Here is a 14,347-nt window from a genome sequence, read left to right as displayed (position 1 = left end):
GCCCAGTGGCGGTGCGGTGCGCGCCGCCGCGTCCGGTCGTCAAGCGAGAGGCTCAAAGACAGCCGCCACTCATCTCTGTGGCAATTTACTCTGCTGGTACGGCTCCAAACGACGCGTTTCACCCCACTCTCGGCAAGCATTGCTAGCTCGTTTGGGTCTAGGGGGTGGGTATGGCAACTGGCGTGACGAGGACTTGTTCCAATGCACACTCGCGTGCCGTCCAGGTGAGACACATGACTGAACGTAAAGCATTGCGACGCGCACTGCGCGCCTTGCTTCTGCTCATGCACGAACAGTTAGTATAGGAGAGCAAGGCTTCGCTGCCCTCAACGCCCAACATCACACCTGCAGCCCTCTCAACACTTCCGATACACATCCGTGCATCACACTACAAAAGCGAACATGTTGCTTAGTAGGCAGCGGCCTTGCGGGCGGCAATGGCGAGGTGGCCCGAGAACTCGTCGTAGGGGGTCTGGCCAGCGGGGATGATGGCCCAGAGGTCGGGCGACTGGAACTGGTAGGTCTTCGAGAGAGCGGCGACGGTGGCCTTGAGGAAGTTGCCCTGGGTGGCAGTCGAACCCTTGGACTGGGTGTAGCAGTCCTGGATACCGGCCATCTGGAGCATGCGCTTCGAGGCGGGGGCGGCGACAATGCCGGTACCGCGGGGGGCGGGGATGAGACGGCACATGACCGAGCCCGACTTGCCCGAGACCTTCATGGGGACGGTGTGAGGCTCAGCAATGTGCGAGCCCCAGTAGCCGCGACGGACGGGGACAATCGAGAGCTTGGCGAGGACAATGGCACCACGGATGGCGGTGGCGACCTCCTTGGCGCACTTGACACCGAGACCAACGTGGCCGTCAAAGTCACCGACGGCGACGAAGGCCTTGAAGCGGGTACGCTGACCGGCCGAAGTCTGCTTCTGGACGGGCATGATCTTCATGACCTCGTCCTTGAGGGTGGGGAGGAAGAGGTCGATGATCTGGTACTCCTTGATGGGGAGCGAGAAGAGGTAGATCTCCTCCATCGACTTGATCTTGCCGTCCTTCACAAGACGACCGAGCTTGGTGACGGGGACCCTGGGATGTCAGATGAGGTCACGGGCAAGTGGGAGCAGAGGCAAGCAAGCAGCAAGCAAGGAGAGGCGAGGCGAGTGTGCAAGCGCGCGAGCGAGTCGGTACGGCTGGCGAAAGCTGTCTCGAGATCGGCTGGCCAAGTTTGATGTAGTCGTCGTGCGACACTTCGAACTAGTCCAGTGTGTCCCCGATTCCAGCTGTACCACGCTATCGCCGCTTCGTGCGTTCGTCCGTGCGCCCGAGGTCGTCGTCGCTGTGTCGCCCAGCCGCTCCAATCGCTCGCCGCTTGCTTTGCCTGCCCGCCCAAAGTCAAACTCACCACTCCTTCTCCTCGTCCTTGCGGCCACCACGACGGGGACCACGACGGCCGCGGGGACCACCGCGGCCACGACCGAAACCACCACGAGCACCAGCAGCACCCTCAGCCATTTTGATGAATGTGTTTTGAGGAGTTTTAGGGGGGGTAAGAGCTTGAAGGATGGAGGAGTGTGGTTTGGCGTCGCAAAGATTCCTGCTGGCGAGGGCTGCCTCGCACCCAGCGAGCAGGGGCTCTGCCGACAAACTAAGCCAAAATCGCAGGACGACTTTGACACGGAGGCAAATGCGGCGATATAGACTGAGACCGCCGGGATTTGCCACGTTGTGTGGCATATTGAATAGGTCATCACGTGACATTTGCCCTTTGTTTCTCGCTGCCGTCAGCCCGTGCCGGGTTACGAGAAGAGTGAGACAACCGCGGCCATCAGCAGACCCTCGACAGCTCAGCAAGCATCATGCGTTTCCACTCTTTGAGGACGACGTGACGACGGCTCGGCGGCCATAGACGTGCTTCTGCGTGTGTCCGATCACAGATCGCCGTGTCTCAACGCCTAACCCTGTTTGACGACAGGGGGTCCATACCACATGCGCGTACGTGCGATGACATCTGGTGCTCTAGCGCCACCTGCACACATGTAATGTTGGCGGCTGTTGTCAAGCACAATGGCGCTACTGCCTGTCTCGAGCTACGTACGTACTTACGCTGCCGCCGTCGATCAAACCTACTAGATTGCAGTATGTTGAAGGACCAGATCGCCGCATGCCTTGTAGCGGCGCGCCTTGCTGCCGTCTATTGCCTTTGCCCGCTGCATTGGAGTCGAGTTCCTCGCTAGGTCGTGCAAGCAAGCACTTGCCACCAGAGTCGCTTTGCCAAGGATCAATGATGATGAGAGCATGTTTCCCAGTGTGCCTCCGACTTGTTCTTCTGAGAGATTGTTTGCCCTGCACAGGTGGCCAGGACGCCAGGGAGGATGCGAGCGAGCACGGGCAGAGGCTTATCTGGTATACTGGGTATTTCCTCTTGTGGGCGTTTCATGCAACGAGTTGGTTGGTGGCCAGTGGCCCAGTGGCCCAGTGGCGCGCGCGCGCGCGCGCCCGTGTGCGACAAGGCCGATGATGACACCAGGGACAAGTAAAGTGTAATGACGCTCCGTCAACCTTCAGGGCAAAGTCGACAGCCCACTCAGTCTCTCTCGTTGCTCACCGCCGTCACATTTTGCTCTTGCTCGTCTCGTCCATTCATCACACGGCCATGCCTTCTTCTTGGCTGGCTTGGCCGGATGCAATCCCAGAAATGCCACTGTGACCCATGACCCACCTGCAGCACCAGCAGCAGCAGCAGCAGCCAAGATCTCCCACATACCCCAACAACACCCGACCCGCCGGCCGAGAGAGAAGGAGGGCAAGCAAGGAGGGCACGGCGTTCCTCGGTCGGTCGGTCAGTCAGTCAGCAGCCACTGCCGGGCCGGCTGGTTGGCGGTGCAATGATGCAAGAGATCAGCGTCTGCGGTACCTCGAGCCGGCCAAGCCGAGCAGACCCACGACGACCACGACGACGGACGGTGGCCGACGGAGTGCGGCGAGCGAGCGAGCGGGGGGGATGGGTGGGGCGAGTACGTGCGTTTTTTTGGCACTGGGCCCAAACCTTGGATGATTTTGGCCTTGCTGTAGCAAAGCACAGCAGTGTGAGAAGACGGGCACATGAGCAAATGCATTTTGCGCGCAAGGGTATCGATGAGACGACGACAAGCAGTTGCTATGCATGGGAGAGAGAGAGAGAGAGACACGGCGACGTAGTACCCATGCATGAGGTGGTCGTCGTGGGCTGCTGCAAGGGGTGTGTGTGATCCCAGTGCTGTTTGTGCCATTCCGGCATCCCCCCCTCGTTTGTGGTCTAGCTAGAAACCTGAAGACCTGAAGCAAAGGAGAGCTGCCCAGTCGATCACTAAAAGGAAACGGGGGGGGGGGGGGGGCAAGGCAGCCTTCTAAGTGTGCCAATCAGTCGGAAATCCACCCCCACCCACTCTACTCCAACAATCTTGCATCTCTCTACTCCATCTCGACTGTGCAAGTACTCGTTGCATCGACTCGGTCCCCCCGTCCACTGCTCTCCCTAATCGCGACAAGCAAATCACAGAGCACCCCTCCGTGCACTTTGTTAGGTCTGATCAAAGCCTCATAAAGCCACCAAACGACGCCACACACATCGTGCACCGCATTCACCCAACCGCGCGCCCCTCACACCCCCGGCTGCGACTACTTGCTCTCTCACTCATTTGCTTCTCTCCTCGACTCCCGACCACACTCAACACACAACAATCCCCCGTTGTTGTCACTTTCGTCAACAACACCGACGACGACGACAACGACGTCGACGCTTGCTGCTCCTCTCTTCTCCTGCGCACCAACCTACACAACCCCCCACTCACCTATTGGCCCAGCCCTTCACCCACCAACATGGCCCCAACGCCCGTGAGTACGACACACCTTCCCTTGCTTTTGTAGCAGCCGGCTGATCAAGGCTCCCCTTGTGCGCATTCACACCCACCACTCCCGCCGCTACGCTACGCCTCGGCAAATGTCAACAATGGCTGCGTCACACCCGCGCCGCTTCCACCAACAGATAAGGAGAAAGCTCGTGATCGTCGGTGACGGCGCCGCCGGAAAGACGTCGCTCCTCAACGTCTTTGCCATTGGAGAGTTCCCAGAGAACTACGTGGGTTTGCCCGGCGGCGAGCAGCCTCTATGCCGCAGCGAAGCATGACGCTGACCTTGGACTGTCTTGTTTTCTCTCGCTCGGATCCACACTGCTATTTGAATTGCTGCGTTCGCTGCTGCTGCTGCCGCCTCCTGCTTCGGATGTCGTCGGAACCGTCATCGACTCGCCGCCGACTCTGTTCGCCGTCCTGTGGTCGCTCTGCGCCGTCTCCCACGCCAACCATGACACGCTCGCCGCCGCGCTTCGCCTCGCCCCGGCTCTGCACGTGCATGCTTCTCGCCCTGCCAAACATGCGCGACGTGAACCGTCCACTTTCTCACGCTTGCTGCGGACCGCATCGCATCCACGCATGCACACCTACAGGAGCCAACCGTGTTCGACAACTACGTGACCGACATTGAGCTCGATGGCAAGCCTATCCAGCTCGCGCTGTGGGACACTGCGGGCCAGGAGGAGTACGAGCGCCTTCGCCCTCTGTCCTACTCCAAGGCCCACATTATCCTCATTGCATTCTCGGTGGACACGCCAGATAGCTTGGACAACGTCACTCAGAAGGTGAGCGCCGTGCACGCCCTCCAAGCACCGCCGTCCACAGCGGTGTTGGGTGTTGGGGAATCTGCTACTATTTGCGGTGCTGACACAGGAACAGTGGATCGAAGAGGTTCGCTCGATCTGTGGAAGCCAGATCCCTGTCATTCTAGTGGCCTGCAAGGCGGATCTGCGCGACAAGGCAATCGCCAACGGCACCTACAACCCCGAGCACTACATCGACACCGAGACTGTGAGTAGTCACAGCCCACCTTGGCCGTTCTGTCTGGGGTTGGTGCCTGGACTCGGACCAATGTTCAAGATTTTCGTGCCTCTTCCGAGCTTGCTTGAGCTTTGAGCTGACGACCGTTACTAGGGACGCCGCGTAGCTCAGTCGATTGGCGCACGCGGATACTACGAGACCTCCGCGCTGTTGAACCAGGGTGTCGACGCCGTGTTTGAGGCGGCTACCCGTGCCGCCATGGTTGTCCGCGACGCTGGTTATGGCGGCGTTGGAGAGGCCGGCAAGCGCGAGTACGGCGGCGGCTCGAGCCGTCCGAACAACAACGATGACGAAAACTTGAGCCGTTGCTGCGTGATCGCCTAAGTCACGTCTACGCGGATCAAGGTGACCGCGTCTCTGCGGCCACGTTCCTTTCAGGCCCTCTCTCCTTTTCCTATCTCGACTCCCACCAGCATTGTCCCTGTACGACGGGCCACTCCAGCATTGTTCCACCACCACCACAACCCTCCCCTCCCCCCTCTGTCCCCTGTTCCCAGACCGCAACCCAACCACACACGCTCGCCCCCTCGGCGAAATGATCGTAAACGGCTCGACGTCTTCCGAAACGCCAACTGCAATGAACGCCGCTCGCCGGCAACGACACGGGCCTCTCTCGACACTGTCACCTTCTCCACCCTTGGCCAGAGACCTGCATGCCCTCTCCCCCTCGTGTATTCTAATCAACTTCCGTGCCCAGGCCCATGAACGAAGTCCTGGGCGGGGCCGATTCTCCTTGTGTTTCGTTCCCGCCATGCATATAGATTGAGCGTGTCAGCGTGTAATCGGAGACTTGTTTACACGCACGTGGGACGCCGGCGGCAACTGCAGAGACGGGTAGCCACGGCTGTTGGGCTATTGGCGCTAGTGTCTGCGCCTCGTCGATGCCGATGGAGATGCCGAAGTTGTGCCGTGGGCGGGGGCCTTGGGCATATATGTTGACGCTAGAGCATCCGACAACGCCATGACCACCGACACGCTGGCCCTCGCCATAGCATTCGCCGTCGAGGCCGAGTGGCCCCTCCAGAACAAACACAAGCCGGTTGGTTGCCCACTGGCCGCCTCTCCGCCACCTTCTCCCGAGTTATTACTGGTTAGGCGTGTGGCAGAAGTCGACACGACGCGGCGATCGACGCACGGGCGAGTGGTTGGGCTGCCCGTTCACTCCGCTTGTCAATCACTTCCGGATGCACTGACCATGACGACTTCAACACAGCTGACCCATCCGTACAGTAACACCGCTGATAGCACCCCCCAGGCAGAGCGAGACGGTATCGCACCCAGCTAAGGGACAACGTCTCACCGCCACAGCACGCCCGTGCAGACGGTGTGCGGCTCGGCTTGACCATGACTGATGCAGCGGTGTGCTCGAGAATCATCCACCTCCGCGCAGGCCCACACATCGAGGACTTCTCGCACCGGGTATCGGTGGACTGGGAGCTCGGCAGAGCCGCTTACAGTCGAGTACAAATAGACGTGAAGCACAAAACACGGGCATCAATCTTTCTGCCTTCCAGATACACAAAATGGCATACAGCGACGCCGACGACCATGATGGGCTGATCGACTCGGCCGCCCCACCCGGCCAGAATAGGTATCCGATGCCCGAGTTCGAGCACGGTAGTCAGCTTGAGGGCGACGAGGGCGGCGACACGTTTGATGACAAGTGGGCAGCGGCAGCGCGTCCGATGGCCGAGTTTGAGCGCGGTGGTCAGCTCGAGAGCGGCGAGGGTGGTGATGGTGGCGACAGGCTTGATGACAGGTGGGCAGCGGCAGCACGTTACGTCTGACCCCAGCCACGGCCAAGTCCACGACGGCTACGCTCCGGCGCCGACCGAAGATGACGATGACGAAGACACAGACGAAGACGAAGGCGAAGACGAAGGCGAAGACGGCACGCCGGCGAGCCTGCCCGACCCCGAGATGGCACCACCACCCCGCCTCCAGAGGTCCAACACACGCGTCCTCAAGCGGGTACGGCGGTTGCCCCTTTGGCGTCGGCCTAAGCGCGACCCGGGCGAGGTGTGGCTCGCCGAAGCGGACCGCGCGACGCCGTGGCTTGGACTGTTTTATGGTGAGATCGATCTATCATATCTGCAGCGTCAACGATAGCCTCCTGGGTGTGTGGCTCACTCGCTCACACTCGCCCTCTCTAGACCTCGTCGTCGTCGCCGTTCTCGGTGTGTTTTCAAAAACGCACGAGCTACGTTCCCTCGGGGGCATCCCCCTGTTCCTCTCGTGAGTTCCCGCCAGGCTTGGCCCCCTGTTGCTCGGCCTCTGCAGAGCAGCACATATCCGCTTCTCTGCACCGTGAAGACAAACGCACTGAACACCCCAGCTACTATATCATCATTGTCGCTGTGTGGACGACACAGGTGCATTATGACCACGGTACGAAGGCGAGGACGTGTTGCATCGCATATGGAAGGCAATCCAGCTCGTCACATTCGCATCCATGGGTGCCTCGAGCACGGGTTGGAACCCCGGCAATATGGTCGGCACCGGCGAGCTCCCAAAGAGTGACGAGGTGATGCAGCGCGAGCTGGCTCACAGTGAGTGGGTGGAGGGTGGCATCCACTGACCGCCACAACCAGACCTGGCCGCCCAGAGCTTTCGCACCGTCGTCCTGGCGTTTACCGCCAGCCGTGCCGTCCCAGTCGCACAGTACCTACTCAGTGCGTCGGGCCTAGGCGCGAGAATGTCACAGCGGCCTGACACACAACCCCAGTCGTCCGCTCGGCCTCGCTCAATGGCCGCCCCATCAAAGCCCCGTTGATGTCGGCCGGCGCATGCTTCGTCTCGTGCTTCCTGTCGCTTCTCGCCGCCTTGGTGCCCGTCCCAAACAATGTGCGCAATGACTTCTGCAGGGCCTTCCTGTACATTGGCATCGGCATCGACTTTCTCGGCGTGGGCCTGGTCCCCTTCTTGTTCCAAGGGCCCTCGGCTGTCGAGGAGATTGCAGAGCGATACAGTGCTTTCACCCTCAGCATCCTGTGAGTTGGTGTATGCCGGTGCTGGCGCTGAGAACAGTGGCGAGGGCTTCATGGGTCTTTGTGTCTCGTTCAGCCAGACTATCACAACGCCCGCAAACACGAGCGTGACGGTGTACTTGCAGGGATGTCTAGGTGAGTTCGTCTTGTACGGGATTCGCTCTGCTCACCCCAGTTATCCTCGTCATGGTCAACCTCTGGGGCTTCCTCTTCTCCAATTTCAGTCACAAGGACCATATTAGCCCTGCTCGCAGCACCATCTGGGAATTGGTCCACTTGCCTTTGCACTTTCTCATGCTGTTATTGCTCGCTAGCCTTGTTGTACGTGGTGCACCTGCCGTTGGTGGCACTGGCGCTGACCGCAGAACGCCGTCATTGCCGACTCGTTTCACGGCAGCCTCTACGTGATCACCAGTCGCGCTTGGCAACTTCGCAGTATGGTGCTTGGGACTCAGCCCCCAGAGGCCGATTTACGTTTCATGCACCTGTTCTTCTCCAAGCTCGACCCGGGTCTCATCTCCACCCTTCAAGCCATCGACAAGATGCCCAACACAACCACTTCGTTCGATGCCGAGACATCCTTCTGGATATACAGCTCAAGTCTTATTGCCAAGCTATGCGACGTGAGGCTGTGTGTCAGTCCCTTGCCGCTGACATGCAGAAATACGGCGTCGACATGAGTGATGGGACCAGAGCGACACAGACCTCCATCAATCAACTGGCCTACGTCACTGCGACAGATGAAACCCCAAACATTGCCCTATCCAAGGTCAACCAGATGATTGCCGAGGTGGCGAACGACGCATTCAACGGTGTGACCTGGCTCTTCCCGGTTGCGGTGAGTCACCGTAGCTGGGTGTTGCTACCCATGTTGGTATTGACATGGCTCGACACCACCAGGGAGGCGTGCTCATGTTGTGCGCCGTGCGCTCGGCCATCCGCTACAACTTCAAGGGGATCGCCGGTAAGGTCATGCATGGCGGCCAGCTTTTTGGCGGCTTTGCTCTCCTCATGCTCAGCCTCCTCAATGTCGGCGACGAGACGTGGATGATCTACGTGGACAAGGACGTACGCCCCAACCCCAACATGAACCCCTTACACTGGCTCCTCGGCAAGCACGCGGCTATCGCCGTAGTCTTCGGCGTCTACTCGGCCGTCACCGTTGGCACTTATGTGAGTGGCCTGTGGGGCTGGCTGATGACCCCAGGCTTCCTCGCCATCTGGCACCGCTGCCACAGCAAAGTGTTCCGCGCCTAGGGTGGCCGTCATTTCGCGACATCGCAACTGCTCAATGTGTCCACAAGACACTTTATCCCGACCTGGGCACTCCATGTAAATAGAAACCTCCTAACGCCTCCCCCTGCCGATACATTGTCCATGTGCGCACAATATTTAATGATATTGATACAGTCCATGCCCGGAGGCGGGCCTGTTCGAGATGCCGAAGCTGTACCGTGCTGGGGCGGGGTAGGAGCTCTGGGCACTACCTCTTGTTGACGCAAGACACATGTTACTGGACAGAAATGTAACAGCCGATACGGCACGGCGATTGACGCACAGGCCCCACCGAGGAACAAAGGAGCGAGAGCCGGAGCAGGTGCAGGTGCAGGAGCAAGAGCAGGAGCAAGCGCAGCAGTCAACGAGAGGGCAGACCGGTGAGACAGACTGTCAGCACGATCTGAGCTCAGGCACATCGACGTGATGCTTGCCGCCTTCTCCTAACAGATGCCTGTGCAAGCGGTGTGCGGCTCGTCCTCGCCGTGCAGTGTAGCTTCTTCAGCAGCGGTGTGCCCAAGAAGCATCAACACGCGCACAGCACACACAAGCAGTTCGCACCGGTGGTCGACCGCCAGCTCGCGAGCCGGCGGACTACCGTCGGGTGGGATGGGTACAAGAAGCAGACACGACGTAGACACACCAACACGCCACGCCCACACACTGCGTGCCACGCCACGCCACGCCACAATCTCCCCTCCAGGCATCCTTTGGATATTTGCAGCGCCATAAAAGATGGGATACGCCGAAGACGACCGTGACGGGTTGCTTTCACCCGGTACACTCACCGACCACAAGTATCCCATGGCTGCGTTTGAGCGGGGCGGCCAGCTCGAGGGCGAGCGGTACGAGCACGTCGAGCGCGACGAGGAGGACCGGTGGGTGGGCGACAGTCTTATCCAGCTGACTGACCGCAGTCACATCGGCTTCGAGAGCGCACGAGGCTATGCCCCAGTGCCCGGGGTGCTCAACGACGACGGCACGAGCATCGCCAGTGTCGGCAGCTCCAGGCGGCCGCGTAGCGTCCACAGCGCCCACCAACACCAGCACCACCGCAAGAAGACGTTCCGCCGTAAACAGAAGGCGACGTCCCGCGTCTCCAAGCCTGTGCGCCGGCTGCCGTTCCTCCGCAAGCCGACGCGCGACCTCGACGAGGTCTGGCTCGCCGAGGAGGACCGCGCGACCCCGTGGATGGGGCTGTTTTATGGTAAGCCGTCCGCAGGGGGCGTTTGGCTTCGCATGGTGGCACTCACACCCCAGACCTCGTCGTCGTCGCCGTCCTCGGCGTGTTCAACAAGTCGCATGAGTTGCGCGCCGTCGAGACCATCCCCGTCTTCTTCTCGTATGTCGTGTGTGCCCTCCGTGCTGGCTATTTTGGCGTGCTTGGCGGCCTGTGCAGATCCCATCCGCACTGCCTTGCTCGTCAACAAACGCACTGACACCCCCCCTTTCCTTGGTAAACAACGTGCACTGACCCCCCGCCCACAGATACTATGTCATCATTGTCGGTCTCTGGACGTCGCAGGTGCACTACGACGTGCGGTACGAGGGCGAAGACATGTTCCACCGTATCTTCAAGGCGTTCCAGATCGTCATCTTCGTGTACATCGGCGCCGCGAGCGGCGGGTGGAACCCGGGCAAGATGATCGGCCTGGTCGACGTCGCAAAGAGCGACGACGAGGCCCTGCGTCAGCTTCTCCACGGTGCGTGCGGGCGCGGGGTGTGTGCCGTGACGGAACTGACCACTGACCGCCGCCAGACCAGGCCGCCGAGAGTTTCCTCACCGTGGTCCTGGCGTTCGCATTCAACCGCTTCCTCACGACCCTGCAGTACCTTGTCGGTGAGTTCCGAGCCCATGTATGTGGCACAACCTCACACCCGGCAGTCATCTGGTCCGGCCGCCGCGTCGGCCGCCCCACCCTCGGCCCGTGGATGTCGGCCGTGGCCTGCATCGTCTCGTGTGGCTTTTCATTCGTGGCGGCGTGGGTCCCCGTCCCGACCGACGAGATCAAGTACACCAAGATTGCCTGTCTATACGTTGGCATCTTCATCGAGTTTGTCGGCATGGGCCTGCAGCACTGGTGGGTCGACACGCCCGTGCCCGTCGAGGAGATTGCCGAGCGGTACGGCGCGCTCACGCTCATCATCCTGTGAGTGTGGCGTGTAAAGATACTGCTGACGAAACAGTGGCGAAGGTTTCCTTGGTCTTTGCTACTCCTTCAGCAAGACCATCACATCCCTCAGCTACATTCACAAGACCGTTTATGGCCAGGTCTTCCTCGGTAAGCTCGTCTGTCCCCGACTTATCAGCTTACTCCAGTCATCCTTGTCATGCTCAACCTCTGGGGCTTCCTCTTCTCCAACTTCCACCATAAGGACCACATTGGTGCTAATCGCACCACCTTTTGGGAGCTTGTGCACTTCCCACTCCACTTTGGTATGCTACTGCTGCTCGCTAGTCTCGTGGTACGTCGAGCACGCCTGTCGCGGTGGCGTTGGCTGACCCCGGCAGAATGTCGTCGTCGCCGACTCGTTTGACAGCGGCATGTTCTCCCTCAACGAGAAGATTTCCTCCCTCCACACCATCGTCTTCTCAGACCAGAGCTTGCAAGACAACGAGATGAACGCGATCAACCTATTCTTCAACCGCCTCGACACCGGCTTCGTCTCCGCTGTCGAGGCGATCACGGAGATGCGCAACTCAACGAATAGTTTCAGCGCCGAGACCTACTTCTGGCAATACTGTTCAGGTCTTGTTGTCAAACTCTGCGACGTAAGGCGTGGCTGAAATGTGGATCAGGCTGACCATGCAGAAAGCCGGAGTCGAGCTCGGCGAGGCATCACTGTCGACGTACTCGTACGTCAAGAAACTCCCCTATACCGGTATCACGAACAACACGATCCCAAAAGCGGCCAGTGAGGAGTTCCAGGACCTCGTCGCTGAGGCGGTGGACGATGCATTTAGCGGCGTTCGGTGGCTCTTCCCCGTTGCGGTGCGGCAGTAGACACCGGCATGGCTGACAATCGCAGGGCGGCGTGCTCATGCTCTGCGCCGTGCGCTCGCTCATTCGCTACGACTTTAAGGGTATATCTGGCTCCATCATGCACGGTGGCCAGCTCGTGGCCGGGCTCGCTCTTGCTCTCCTTGGGCTCCTCGATATCGGTGACAAGGAGTACATGATCTACGACGGTAACGGCAACCTGGTGCTCAACCCAAGCATGACCGGCATGTTCAGGCTCGTCAGCTGGCACATGGCCGTCGCTGTCGTGTTCCTTGTCTACTCGGGCGTCACCTTCTTCACTTATGTGAGTAGCCCTGCGCGGTGCCAGCTGACCCCCACCAGGGATTCCTCGCCATCTGGCACCGCTGCCACAGCAAAGTGTTCCACGACTAGGCATCACGAATCCGCAACAATCTCACCACAAGACACTTCCATAAGACACTTTATCCCGTCCCGGGCACTCCATGTACATAGAAACCTCACGCCACCGCGCCATGCCTATGCATTGTCCATTAGCGCACACAATTATCCAGATACAATGATTATTGATATTAATACAACCTATGCCCAGTGGCGCGCCACCCCTCATGCCCCTGCCTCAGCCAGGGGACCACCAATACCGAGACCCAGCGTGCCGCCAACAACTTCGCCAATGAACTGGCGGTATCCCGCCTCGTCGTCGCTCTCCAGAAGAGCCGTGTGCACAATGTTGATGTGGTCGTCGTCGTGCGGCCGCTTCGCCGATTCTGGTGGAGTCGGCGGGAGCTTCCGAGGTGTCGCGTGCGGGAGCCAGCGTGTCGGCGGCGTTGCCGGCATCATCGTCGGGGTGTGAAACGCGCTCCGTTCCGGGGACCCCGACAGGAAAGAGGAAGGCGGCGACGGTGGGGGCGTGAGGAGCTGGATTGCTCGTGGCGCCTCCTCTCCCCTGCAAGCGGCGCGGCGCTCCGCCCAATGACGCTGGAGAGCGCGCACATCGGCCCGCGTGAGGTGGTCGATGCCCGCCAGCTTCACGCACTTGAGCGCGCTTGGTCCGGGGTCCGAAGCCACCCGCAGAGCCATGAGCGCGGGGACCTCAACCTGCTGCATCTCGCTCAGGTCGAGGGTGTGCACCGTCTCGGGAAGGTTGGACAGGAGCCGCGCGACCTCGGGCATGGGGATCATGAAGCAGCCGCGGAGGGTCAGCACCTCGAGGCGCTGGAGGGAGGATATGCGTGGTAGCCTCGTGATGCAGTTGTACGAGAGGTTGAGATCCCGCAGGTGCACAGGGAGCGCACGCGCGGCAGAGTGCGCGAGGCCGCCACCACGGAGGTCGAGGGTGTGGAGTTTCCCGCCAATCCTGGCGAGCTCGGGGGCGAGCTCGTCCCACGGCACGGCGGCGTGCGGGAGGTGGAGGGCGCGGAGTTGTCCGGGATGTATAAGGGCGAGGAGGGCGCGCAGGGAGGTGCTTGGGTGTGGGGAGCTACAGCGCGCCGGGCGCACTCCGTCGATGTAGCTGCTGGGAAAGAGGGGGTTTCTAGCGCCATGTGAAGAGCTGGCGAGGGCGCCCCACCCCCGTGGAGAGCCAGCGAGGTGAACGCTCAGATGGCGGACGTGTGGGAGGATCTTGCGGAGCACGGGGGTGAGAACCAGCGGAGGGAAGAGGGTCAGCCGTCTGTGGAGGCACGGGGCGAGGGCGAGCGTTGACAGTTGGCGGTTGACGAGGCGGAGCGGGACGAGCTCGTCATGCTCGAGATGGGATAGGACGGCGATCCACAGCTCGGGTGGAAGGTGCGTAATCGGGCCCGGTGCGCTGCTTGGCCCTGCAGTGCTGTTGCTGCGGCCATCTCCGTGGGATACGGCGGATGGTGGAGTGGAGCCAGTCGTGTGAGACTCGTCGTCCTTTGGCCCCGTGGGTGCCTTCATTGCCCATGTATCGTCGTCGAGGCGCTCCCATGCTGGTGGGTACCGTAGCCGATGTCTTGCTTCCATTGTATTGTTGTCGTTGCTGCTATTGTTGTTGTTATTGTCGATGTTGTTGTTTGTGAGGTTGTGCAACCAACCGATAGTGCGTCATGCGCCGTCATGCTTTCGCCACCACTGGGGGGATTGTTTGCTCCCATCACGCCCATCAACAACAAAGTCACGTGCAATTGTCAACCACCGCATTTGCCCCCGCCCGC

At 60.4% G+C, this 14,347-nt stretch overlaps 3 protein-coding genes across 3 annotated transcripts; 1 reads left to right on the top strand and 2 right to left on the bottom strand.

Annotated features, from left to right (window-relative positions):
* Positions 1 to 363: 363 nt before the first annotated feature.
* On the bottom strand, positions 364 to 1,594 carry rps2 (40S ribosomal protein S2). Its single transcript, XM_062767551.1, has 2 exons — positions 1,396 to 1,594; positions 364 to 1,079 (listed from the first exon to the last, which is right to left on the bottom strand). The coding sequence occupies exons 1-2, from the start codon at positions 1,503 to 1,505 to the stop codon at positions 410 to 412; spliced, it is 780 nt and encodes a 259-aa protein (XP_062623535.1). The 5' UTR covers positions 1,506 to 1,594; the 3' UTR covers positions 364 to 409.
* Positions 1,595 to 3,547: 1,953 nt separating this feature from the next.
* rho2 (GTP-binding protein rho2) lies at positions 3,548 to 5,695 on the top strand. The gene is made up of 5 exons (XM_062767550.1): positions 3,548 to 3,866; positions 4,018 to 4,110; positions 4,477 to 4,668; positions 4,763 to 4,894; positions 5,018 to 5,695. The coding sequence occupies exons 1-5, from the start codon at positions 3,852 to 3,854 to the stop codon at positions 5,246 to 5,248; spliced, it is 663 nt and encodes a 220-aa protein (XP_062623534.1). The 5' UTR covers positions 3,548 to 3,851; the 3' UTR covers positions 5,249 to 5,695.
* Positions 5,696 to 12,773: 7,078 nt separating this feature from the next.
* On the bottom strand, positions 12,774 to 14,090 carry LOC62_01G001080 (uncharacterized protein; the record flags this gene model as incomplete). Its single annotated transcript, XM_062767549.1, has 1 exon — positions 12,774 to 14,090. One exon carries the CDS (start codon positions 14,088 to 14,090, stop codon positions 12,774 to 12,776), a length of 1,317 nt encoding a protein of 438 aa, XP_062623533.1.
* Positions 14,091 to 14,347: the final 257 nt, after the last annotated feature.

This window comes from Vanrija pseudolonga, chromosome 1, assembly GCF_020906515.1.
Source record: "Vanrija pseudolonga chromosome 1, complete sequence".
Lineage (NCBI taxonomy): Eukaryota > Fungi > Basidiomycota > Tremellomycetes > Trichosporonales > Trichosporonaceae > Vanrija > Vanrija pseudolonga.
Note: the sequence above shows the minus strand (reverse complement) of the source record. Positions and strands in the feature narration are given on the sequence as shown.